The sequence below is a fragment of the Oreochromis aureus genome, linkage group 7, assembly GCF_013358895.1.
Source record: "Oreochromis aureus strain Israel breed Guangdong linkage group 7, ZZ_aureus, whole genome shotgun sequence".
Taxonomy (NCBI): domain Eukaryota; kingdom Metazoa; phylum Chordata; class Actinopteri; order Cichliformes; family Cichlidae; genus Oreochromis; species Oreochromis aureus.
Genome location: NC_052948.1, coordinates 39048822 through 39060938, shown reverse-complemented (window position 1 = coordinate 39060938; position 12117 = coordinate 39048822). Strand labels below are relative to the sequence as shown.

Here is a 12117-nt window from a genome sequence, read left to right as displayed (position 1 = left end):
AAGCACACTAATCCAAAATTAGATTATCTTAGTATAAGACAGTTAGTTAAACCTAATATTACTCTTGCTGTGAATCCATCATCAAGTGGACTAGAAAAAAAAAAACAATTCATCCCCCAAAAAGGGAAGTGATTTTGAATTTTACTCTAGTTTACGGTGTTGTTGGCAACCTGCTGGGTGGGCGGGCAGTGTGGACACCTAACTTTGTGAATGCGATACCATACATGTATATACTGGGAGGCTGAGACGGCTACCAGTATTTTTTTTTTTCTCCTTTTATTAATGTTTTTGGAACTTTTGGTATCACGAGATGGTACCTGCACCCCATTCAGCTTGCATAGATAGTCCAGCCCATACATGCCATCACATGGTGGTCTGCTGTGTCTTCCAGCAAAAGTCTCAGGAGTGTGTTGGAGATACCAAGAGACAGGTTTTAACACAAGGAGAGCTGCAGGACTACTGTCTGCTCTTTTGAGCGATGAGAAACAGAAGAAGCACCACTAGAGCCCCACAGAATGACCTCCAGATGGCCACCCATAAGCATATTTATCACATTACCTGTCAGAAACTGACTTCATGAGCAGGGCCCAACATCCTTTATTGGAAGGGGTAATCACAGCTCAGTGCAGCTCAGTTGTCATTAGTTGTCATAGTCTGGCTGTGCTGGGCTCTGAGCTCATGTCCCATTAAAGGATGTGGGGCCTTCATGCCGTGCTCGTGGCATTCTGACGTTATGGGGGTCAGAAACACCCACGAGTAGCCCGTTGGACATCTTGTCGTAGGGCTCCTCCCTTTCCTCCTCACATAGTATTGGACCGTGAAAGTGCTTATTATTGATTGTGTGATAACTCTGCTGCAGTCTGGCACATCCACGTCGGCGCTGCTGCATCAACTACAAACATTACACCAGATCCATTTAACCTGCAGCGTTTAACTGTCATACAGCATTTTGGAGAATAGGAGCACGCATACCATTCAGTTTTGGATGATTTCTACAGACACAGAGGTTAACATGGTGGCAGGTTTAACCACAAGGTTAAAATTTAGACAGCATAAAAAAGGTCCATAGGGTCAACTCTACATGAGTTCCTGCAAAGACTTAAAAGAACTGCACCGCTCAAAGGTATCCGACAGCTCCTGATATCTACTTTAAAAATCAGTACATGAGCTGATGTGGTGAATCAGTCGATGCACCTTAAATATCTGTGACAGCTTTGGCTGTCAGCATGCCGTCCTCTAAAGCTGAAAAAGATGAATTAACCGGAGTATGTGAAATGCATAAATTCTGTTTCCTTACATGGAGGGAAAGTAAGGAAGCGCTGCACTCTGCACTTCCTCCTTTCTCTCCTAGTTTCATAGTTCTCTTGAGGACTAAGGTGTTTTGTGATTAACTGTAATATTATCTTTACTACAGTTTAGTTATAAAAAAAAGCATTTCTATACATAATTTATTTATTTCACCACAAAATGTGATTATTCCTAAGGTGGAGATTCAGTCCACATACAAAGCAGAATTTGGCCAACTGCTTCTTCTGTATCGTGATGTTTCAACCATTTGTGTGCACCGTCATTAACGTCGTTGCCCGTCGCTGCCGTTATTCTTGCAGTCTGGCTGTAAGTTTGAAGGAAACTCATTAATCTTCCATCCTCTTTCCAACCACAAGCTTTTCTCCATCCACTGCCGTAGAGTGGAATCCTCCCAGTTTCTTAGCTCAGTTTCCAGTACGCAGTACGCTACCTTTTCTGAAATCTTCAGAGTCTGCTGTGATCTTTTATGTATTACTCTTGTATCTGAAGACATTTCTGATGCAGGCATCACTGTCAGGACAGACATGCTCACAGTGGAGACAGCTGAATATTTTGTGTCATTTCTCACTTTTTGGGCCTTCCAGGTTCTCCCTTCATCAACGCAATCATCCATAAGGGCTTTGATGAGCGTCATGCATACATCGGAGGAATGTTTGGCGCTGGCATCTATTTTGCCGAGAACTCCTCCAAGAGCAATCAGTACGTGTATGGGATCGGCGGAGGAACAGGTTGTCCAACCCACAAAGACCGCTCCTGCTACATATGTCACAGGTGGGTGCTCACATCGGCCTGAGCAGCTTTAGCGAGATCTTTTTAGCTTCTTAAAATATTCTTGAAATAAAAACTACCTTACCGAAAGATCAAATAAACTGATTTTATTGATTCCCTGGTGTGCGTCTGTGTGTTTGTGTGTGTTTGCAGACAGATGCTGTTCTGTCGGGTGACACTCGGTAAATCATTCCTTCAGTTTAGTGCAATGAAAATGGCCCACGCCCCTCCTGGTCACCACTCCGTAATAGGACGACCCAGTGTCAATGGTCTGGCGTATGCAGAGTATGTCATCTACAGAGGGGAGCAGGTTGGTACACACAGAAAAACATTTTTGCCTTCCAAATTTCAACGTACTTGGAAGTTTGAGTTACTAAGTCCAACTTTTGAAATTTGGACATAATAACTCATGCAAAAATGTATGTATTTATTCAGTTTTTCAGCGGTGGAAACAAGCTTTTAGTGAGTAGTGGCAAGTCTTTGCAGACATTTGGCATCTTCCGTGCAAACTGTTTGCACAATTGTGACCAAAGTAATCGTAAGGACCTTGTTGATGCAGCACCACAGCCAATTTCACCCAGTAATGGCAAGCAACCCGAACTACTCACTCACCAGCCTTTCAGGGAATACACATTATTACTGTCATTCCTAATGGGAACACTGACCAATCCCTAGCACGGATGTCACAATACCAGAAATTTAGTAATCGGTACCAGTACCAGTAGAATTACATGATTCTTGATACCAAACCTATAAGGGCAGCAGCACTTGTAGCCGTATGCTGCCCCCTACAGGTGTATCTCAGTACATACGCTGCCTGGTACCCATGGTACCAAATAAGTACTGTCACGTTTCCAGAATTGTGGTATGAAATGGTGACCATGTGTCTGGGGCTTTAGCAACCAACCGTAAGCACTCAGAGAATCATAATTTTTTTCCTAGCGAATGGAGGTTGCCAGGCAGTCGCCAGCTGGTCTCTAGGCCTGTGTGACTGGGTGTTTAAATCTTTAAAAGGACCAACACTGTAAATTCCAAAAATCCTCAGCATAAACACATTTGAAATACTTACCCAGCCTTTAAAAGATCATACTTAATTTACTTTGTCTTTCTTGTAGTAACCCACGTGTTTTTTCCTAGCACTGAAATCATAACAGTTTGTTTGACTTTAATGTATTCTTTGTCCTCAGGCTTACCCAGAGTACTTGATCACCTACCAGATTGTGAAGCCAGAGAGTCTGGCCACGCCTGCTGCCACTGCTGAGCAGAAGTCCTAAAGCACAGCTGGGTGCCAAGTTAGCCAGACTGTAGTGGACAAATCTCTAAGAGGACCAGAACTGAACAGTAAGGAGTTTCAAACCTCAGACCTTCAAAGTCTCTGGAGCTGCGGATGGGTGACACGAAGCATCGGCTGGCCAGGAGTCAGATGACCCTCAAACGTGGAAATGTTTAAAAAGAGGAAGAAGAGACAGTGTCTTTCAGTTTTTTGGGGTTGTAATACACGTTCAGTCCAAAAGGAGCAGACAGCAATAATTAATAATTTGAGGAGAAAATGGAAACTGTTTCATCAGTATTAATGGAAGCTGTTTTTGCAGGCCCTTTGGCTTGATCTCAAAATGAAAGCAATTACCACAAAAAAACTATCTAAAACAAATTAAAAAAAGCTTTTTGTTTTTTGGCACCTTTGCACTGCTCCTGTATTCTAGCCCCAGGCTTTAATCTGTTTTTTTATATCATGTCCTCTTTTTGCTTTGCGCACACACCCACAACATCAAAACAATGCTCCAACGCCACCTCCAGATGCATCGAGAGAACGGAAATCCAGCGTGTTTTTGTGTCGTCGCATTTTCACCACAGGCCGATGTAAACGAGACGCCACAGGAGGAGAATATGAAATGAGTTGAAACGCAGAGAAGCAAGAGAATCGTTGATATCAAAAAGCAAATAAAGCTGCTGACGGGACCTGCTGCAGACTTTCCACCACAGTCGGGACCAACCACCACCTTACACCCGCAAGTCAGTCAGACCAAACCTGCTCATTTCAGATCTGCAACATATCAAGCTCATACACTGAAAACCACATGCAGGCTCATCAAATATAAAAAAATGGGGTCTTAGCTGTCCGGGAAGTTAAGTTATAAGAAGCATGACAGGCTGAGAGACCTGTGACAAGCCAGCTAACCTAAACATACCTCTTATTTTTCTCAACATGCCACCAAGAATCTCTTTACAAGAACTGATTGCTGCCTTTGTAGTATCACAGGAAATCTGCAGTCGTTATAGGAATTGCATCCAGAACTGCCGTGTTGTTTCAGCCCAGTTCTGACTAAAAACCAGTCTTAAACAGAGCCATGAGGATCACAGACAATTAAGGCTATCATACGCATAAGCTACTCTCACCTGCCAGTTTATTAGGCGCATCTAGCCAGTAAAAAGTGCTCAAAGGAAATCCTGCTGTCTGTTACACCCATATTGTTTTATACCTTTAAGTGGTACTGTCATTTTTCTGGGCGCACCTGCTAACCTGCAAACTCAATGTGTTGCAAACAGATTTGTGCATAAACTTCATTTCCAGTTCATTTGGGTTAAACTTCACTCAGCATTCAATAACAAGACAGATAAAGGATGAATTTGTGTCTGTGGATGGCACGCTTGCTTTCCGCTGCTGTCCAGTTTTGTTATTTCAGTCGTTGGAAAAGTTGAATGTATGCAGTAGAAGAGATGTGGCGTTCTTTAAAGTCTCACTTTAAGCAAGCCAAATGGTTTGGGTAAGTTTTTTTTTTGGGGGGGGGGGATTTCAGCTAATCACACAATACTGCTGTCACTGAAGTATCTTAATGTCACTGATACGTTCCCACATGTGGTCATTTCAGTTCCTTTCCATTCCAACTTTTACTGTTGATGCCCTCTAGTGGTGAAACAGACAATTTGCCAGCTTGCAGTACTGTGTTAAAGGCTATCAGCGAGGCATTTATGTACGGCTTCTGTTTAAAAGTACCGTTTTCCCCCCAGTTTCAGGCGGTTCTTTGTTTGAAAGACTTCATGCTCCTCTGTTTACACTCCTCAAATGTGAAAGTGTCACTGTACTGTAAACTGTTTTCACACACGCACTTCAACCCTGAACTTTTTCTAGTCTACACTAGAGTGTCTGCTGCAGTTGGATTGGATATTAAGTGTGTATTTAACTTGCCAGCATGATGTCAGATTGCATCAATGTGTGACTGGGGGCAGGGCTTTTTGGGGGGCAGGGTGGAGGAGTTAGAACCGGTGATCTTCCTGCCTCCTGCATACTCCACCCCAGGCAGCTGGCTGGCCTTAATCACATCACACAGAGCAGTTCCAGTAGTGAGGACACAACCGAACCTGATTGTGCTGATATTTTCTGGCATTCCTGTGTAGAAACGACTTAATGAGGCGTCAGCAGCTGGAGCCTGCAAAAAGAGTCTTTTTATATGATGATGATGATGATGAGGCTGATGGATACGTTTTATGTCAGGATGAAGTATGACGCTCGTGACTAAACACCAACATGTTACCATTTCTCTCAGAAAGTACTATAAGCTCAAGGTTTTCCTTTTTTGTTTTTGTTTTTTAACTGCAATGACTACATGTTTTTCTGTTAACGGGTCGTTATTTATAACCTTTAAATTCCCTATAGATCATGGGGAGGGACCACACATGAATGTAGCTGTATGCTTTTAATCACCTCTGGTCATGTCAGGTGAAACGCAGCAGGGCTGATGGTCTTTGAAATTTAATGCCTTTAATGAGACAGTTGGAGTGAAAGCACCGGGACGGCGATTCTGACCGTTATGGAGTTCACCTCAATCAGGAGAGATGGTTCATGTCTCCTGACCTCTGTTAGTGATAAATTTGAGGGTAAAACAAATGAATGTTAAAGTGGTCCTATTGTGCTTAATGCTGTTACAGTGCTGGATGCGCAAAGTTTCGAATAATGGAGGTCAACATATGTGCAAGTAGGAGCGCACAGCTTTGGTTATGAACAGAGAAGCTCCACCCACTGGCTGTATAAACCTTCTGTTAGTGAGGGGCTGCCAATCAGAAGAAAGGTTGCTTGGCTTGTTTTAGATGATGGGTGAACTCAAGTGCTACACCTAGGCTCAATATAAGATCAATAAAATTACTTTTAACTGTCAATCACATGAGGTAACACTATTAAAGTCCAAGAATATAATAAAAAATAAGCACAATAGGGCCACTTTTATTTCAGATTTTTCTTTTTTTTGACTTGCAAGCCTGAATTAACTCAGTTGAACTAAACACACTGTAGCTGATCCTCAGAATAACAAATGAAACATTTTTTGGGTGTCCTCTTTCAAGTTGTGACTTATTGACTAATTGATAGTGTAGGTAGGTCATCACAGTAGAAGAAATTATTTGTGTAACTGCGAATTGGGAAAACGAAAATGAAATGACTAAAAAGGGGAAAAATTGAATGAGGAGATTGAAGAAAACCTGAAATTAAACTGAAATGAAAAGATGTTTTCAGTGGAGAATTGAGGTTGCTTCACTGGAACAAAATGGAAGGCCCTCGTGTAAAGCCTGTTTTTTGTACTTCCATCAGAAGCTCAGATTAAAGTTTAAGTGAGCGTCGGTGGTACACAGTTTTTAGATAAAACGGCAGTATCGCTGTTGGCTGTCTTGGTACTGACCTCATTAAGGCCGGCAGATGTTAATTTATGATCAGAGGTCTGTGGGCATTGCTTGAAATTGGACTGTAAATAAACTAAATCCAGATGCACCTTTTAGCAGGTCTTTCATGATTGAATTTTAGTTTATTTTTCCCTCCTTTTTTTATGTCATAACCTTTTGAATTTTAATTTTAGCTGGTCTCTGTTCAGTGACCAACCTTGCTGTAAATAGATTGGAGGGGGGAGCGTCTCTTCAGTCAGTCAGGTGTTGTCTAACTGTCTGAGCTGCCTTCTACCAGAAGCCACTGGTTTCATTATCATTTCATTCTCAGTTACATTTGACCTCCTGTTGTACAGACAGTTGTACAGATGTGCTGCTGACCAGCTAACATGTGGAACAGAGAAACTCCTTCATGACTGTACAGAAGAAAAATCCTTAATAAAAGAATTTAAAGTGTCCTTTTGTTTTTATTTCATTGTGAGCTTGAGTTCAGTTTGATACTAACTTGTTGTTGTTGCCAGATTGACTGGTCTAAGTGCTGATTTTTCTCTCAATTTAACATGAACAATGCATGCAAATGAACGTCAGTATGCTATATATATATATATATATATAAATAAAATGTAAACATGCCAGATAATAACAAAACTGGTAATTTACATCTAGTTTCAGGGAAGATCACATAATGGTTTAACATCTGAGACACACAAATATACAGCAAAAAAGAAACGCAAATAACAAATCAGACAAAAAAACTCAAGTGTGTGTTATTCCAGAATGGAAGGGTGGTTAAATAAGGATGGCAAAAAAAAGTTATGTTGACTGGTGATTCTATGGATTTATTGTTTCCCCTGTTAATGAACAAGTGTAGAAAATCAGTGTAGAAACATTCTAGCTGCATTGTCCATGAGGAAAGCTTAATTTGCCTAAAATTTTGAAGCTTTTTACTATGACATTTAAATGTTATGGAGTCCAAAGTGAGCCACTCTGTGGGGGAACACAGAGTGTGTCGGCTCAGCCTAAGAAGAGGAAACTGAGGCTGTATTTACACAGGTTCATTAAAATGAGCTCATTGTCTCAAACTGGTTTCTTGAAAAAATACTTTGAGTTGACCGGACTTAAACTGGGAGTGCAGCTAACAAATCTGCAGCAACTTCATAATCCTATCATATTATTATGGACCAAAATCTCTGAATGTTTCTAAAACAAAGAATGAAGGTAGGCGCGAAGGAACAAAAAAAACAAAAAAACAGGCCTGACCTGCCCTTAACAAAGTGTAACTAATAAAGTGTCGAGTGCTGACACACCACAACTGAGCACGATCTCTAAATCTCAAATGTTTCGAAGTCAAATCAACTTTGTATCATTTCTAAATCACCAAGAAAAGAAGAAGAAAACAAGAACTCTGATGAAAATAAGGCTTCAAAGTGGTAATTAGCTAAATGACTCATCACATCTCAATTCATCATATTTCCCCAAAAAAAACAACATTACCCAGAAAACTACTTGAGTTAAGGTCCTTCAAATTTGGAGAGTAAATACTTGGTACCTATGGCTCTTTGAACATGGACTCTCAGGAGTGTAGCTCAAGCTAACATTAAATAATGAAACCCCCAAAACATTTGGATGTCTGATCTCTGACAACAGATTTGGACGCCTGCAGAAACCACAATTTTGCAACTTCTCATACACAAAGCACATAAATATCAAAGGTTTGTACTGTGAAAAGAGAGAACACCATCACATATTCTGGATGCAATACTGTCAGAAACCTTCTTAAAAAAAAAAAGTTCTTTTGGATTTGCTACCTGGAGTAACTTCTTTGTTTTTTTTCATTTTCAACCTTCAATATCTGTAAAACTATTCACCTGATCTGGACTCTTTGAACCTTGCAGTGGTAAATGTATCATTTGAGACATGAGTTTTCGTGCAAATTAATATTTAATTTCCTTTTTTAAAATTATTTTATCAGTGCGTGGCATTTATGGCTTTATGGCATTTTATTTGATGGGTCGAGCTTTAAAGGGTGGAAGAAAAAAATGTACCTTCCTTGTATACAAGACGATGTAAATGAAACATCAGTCCCCTTCTTTCAAAATTGTGATTTCTGCAGGCCTCCAAATATTTTATGCAACTGAAACATCCATCATTCTATGTTCAGCTGTGCCACACTCCTGAGGGTACCAGATATTCACCTATAAACATTTTGAAGGGCCTAGGACAATTCATTTTTTTATTTAAAAAGATGTTAGAAATTTTTTTTAAAAACAGCCCGGCCTTCATTTCTTGAGACATATTTAAGAAAATAAATGACAGTAATGAAAGAAGTGTATCTTTTTTTTCCTCCCGTTTTGTCACTTAAATCTGAGTCAGGGGAAAAGTGATGATCTGGCATGGAGGGATCCTAAAGGCGTGGCATCACAAATTCCTCATTTTGAACCTATGGGCTGTATCTGTCTGCAGGATGACGCCACATAAAAGAACGAAGTAGCCATCCCACTGCTTCAGACAGTACACTACTTGCATAATCAAGCTCAAAAAGACAGACGGACAGATTTGGCACAGCGGTTATGAGTGGAGCTCAGTCAGTGTGAAGGAGATTGCTCAGCGTCTGCCTCCATGGACGGAGTCCAAACAAAAGACCTTTCTTGCGCTTCAGCACAAAAACTGCAAATAAATATGAAAAGAAGCCTGGTGACTATCTGAAGCACAATCTTTTGGCAGATGGGGTCCAGCATTTTTGACGAGTTAATGTTTAGGCCCAGTGCTGAATCGCAGAGGTGGGGGGATCACATGATGTGGGCAGGTATTGCGCAAAATGAGAGGAAGAGAGGACTTTGAATGCCAGAGGACGAAAGGGATATTCCAAAATGATAGTGATCCAGAGCACGCTGCCAAAATCACTATGACATCACCAAATATTCGCCTAACATCTATCATCATAAATAAAGGTCAGTGTCAAAAGTATCGAAAAAGTAAATGATTTTTATCATACATAAGATCGGCTCAAAGGTGATAACATCTAGAAGGTGCAATAAAACTCAACCACATAAACTATCACGCCTTTAATTGACAACAAAGTTGAATCAACATTATTGATCACCTGACATTTTATAGCAGGGCTGTTTCATTGGTTATAATTCAGAATCAGAATACTTTATTAATCCCAGAGGAAATTATGCACATTTCAGTTTCAAAGCGCATACTGTATACCTCCCTAAAGCCCCAGCTGGATTTTTTATTTCACACTTCTTATGTGCCACTGCACCATTTTACAGCCCGCTTTAATGAACGTAACACTAAGTCAGAGTCCCAAACATAGACTGTATATAAAAGGTGGATGTGGGCACTGCGGTTTCTTGTGTGAAGTCATGCACACATTGCTTTGGAGTTGTCCACCATACTAGATGTGATACAACCATTGGTTGCCAGGGGAAAACTAAATATTCCCTGATTGGTTGGCAGTGGTTCCTGGAGGTTGTAAAGTCAAGTTCAAGGTAAACGTTATTATCCCCAAGAGGCAATTTGTGGTACAGCCAGCTGCAAACAAGCACATGCTACCTAAAGTCAAACAGACACAAACGTGAAAAAGCAACAACACAGAACATCAATAGCAGCAGTGACAAAAGAAGAAGTACTAGATCAGTGGCAATACATTTTTTAAAAAGTGTAAATGGAGAAGGTTCACCCTCCAAGTTAATGGTATGTTGTTAGTGACCACATGTGTGGAAAACCTCAATAAGAAGGTAAAGCCAATACAGAAGTGCTTTACACATGCATTGTATCTAATGGCCAGCAGGGGGCAAAAACAGTCTGGTTGAACAGAAGCCCGTTTAAATTGACCTCTATTTCTCACTTGACCTTTGACCTCAGTAAACAATTTTCTGGTGAGTGTTTGGGCTCAGTTGCTAGCTTCTTGTCTGATGATCGCAATAAGATGATAAGCTCATCTGGTCAAGTCACTGTCACTGAGAGTGCAGTGTCCCTTTGTCTTGCAGTCAGATGTTTGCTCATCATATCTGGTTTCAAAAGATTGATTGAAAATAATCCCAGGGTTCTGCACATTAGGTTTCCTGTTCGGTGAACAGGAAAAAAGCCCAAACGTTGTCTGATTTGGGCAGTAATGCTCTCAGGGACAATAATTAGATACTGTCTTTTCTGAGTTAAGCTGAAAAAAGTTATAGGCCGAGCTTATAGACCAACAGGTATCAGGCCTAACGTTGGTCCAAAGGAAATTGCATTATTTGACAGGGTTTTAGTGGAGTGATTGGAACCATTAAATATCTAACCTTTGAGGTCTGATTATATATATTTTGTATAGATGGGGACTAGTCCCAGCAGTTTTACCTCCATAACCTGTTCGTGTACCGGCCGTCACTGGTTCATAATCTTTCACGATGTACTGCATCCCTTCAGTGTGAATCAGTGTTCTCAGCAGTAGGTGGCACTGCAAGATCATTTTCACAGCAGTTTAACAAATGAAGGGGTAAACAATGAAGAATACATGCAGCTCTCATTTATTGCTCTCATTTTTTATACGTTTAGACAAGTTTACTGACTAAACTTGATCTGAGTTTAACTGATCGTCATCATGTCTCATTAACAGAAGAATCTGAACACCATGGCGATAACAATGGACTGTATCATATTAGATTTACAAGAACCTACTAATGTTCTGGTTGCCTTTCACTTTCTCGCTCTAATAGTTTAAAGCAAGTTTAGAGGTTCAACAGTGTGATCAATATGTGTTTATGACAATTAGTTACTGATATCACCCCTTTGCTAAGTCATTGCTGCCCTTACACCTGTGTATATGCATTAATTCCTGTTCTTACATACTCTAGAGTGCTTCCCAACTTTTTTCATCTGACCAACATCTAAAGCCCTCTGGAATCAAAAATCTCTTCATCAACACCCTCTTTCATGCTCAGATGTGTTCATTTGAGCCCATTTTAAAGCGTTTTGCTTTTGCTTTTAATGGTTTTCATTTAGCTTTATCAGTCAGTGTCACTGAACCTTCTCAGTCATTTAGCCGTAACCAGTGGCAACCATTTGCCCACTAATGACTTACTACTAGATTTAACAGCTATGCATTCAGTTAAATGTATATAGCACCACATAACAACAACAAGTCGAGGTGCTTTATGCAATAATAGAGAGAAAACCCCAATAATCAGACGACCCCCTGTGAGCAAGCGCTTGCCGGCTGTGGCACAGTACTGATATGGCACTGTGAGGTCTTTAATGATACGATGGAGCCTGATTATTCAAGACCTTGTATGTAGGGAGAAGGATTTTCAATTTCATGTTGAATTTAACAGTGAAGAAAAGACAGCATGTGAGAAATATGCTCTCGCTTTCTAGTGCCTGTCAGTAATCTCGCTGCAGCAT

General features: G+C 40.6%; 1 protein-coding gene across 1 annotated transcript in view; it reads left to right on the top strand.

Moving 5' to 3' along the window:
- The window catches only part of tnksa (tankyrase, TRF1-interacting ankyrin-related ADP-ribose polymerase a), a 109138-nt gene extending 101954 nt beyond the window's left edge, over positions 1-7184 (top strand). Inside the window, exons 27-29 of the mRNA XM_039614868.1 lie at positions 1893-2079; positions 2230-2386; positions 3264-7184. Coding sequence (XP_039470802.1) covers positions 1893-2079; positions 2230-2386; positions 3264-3350 — 431 coding nt within the window. The 3' untranslated portion in view covers positions 3351-7184. The remainder of the gene's footprint in view (positions 1-1892; positions 2080-2229; positions 2387-3263) is intronic.
- The last annotated feature ends 4933 nt before the right edge of the window (positions 7185-12117 follow it).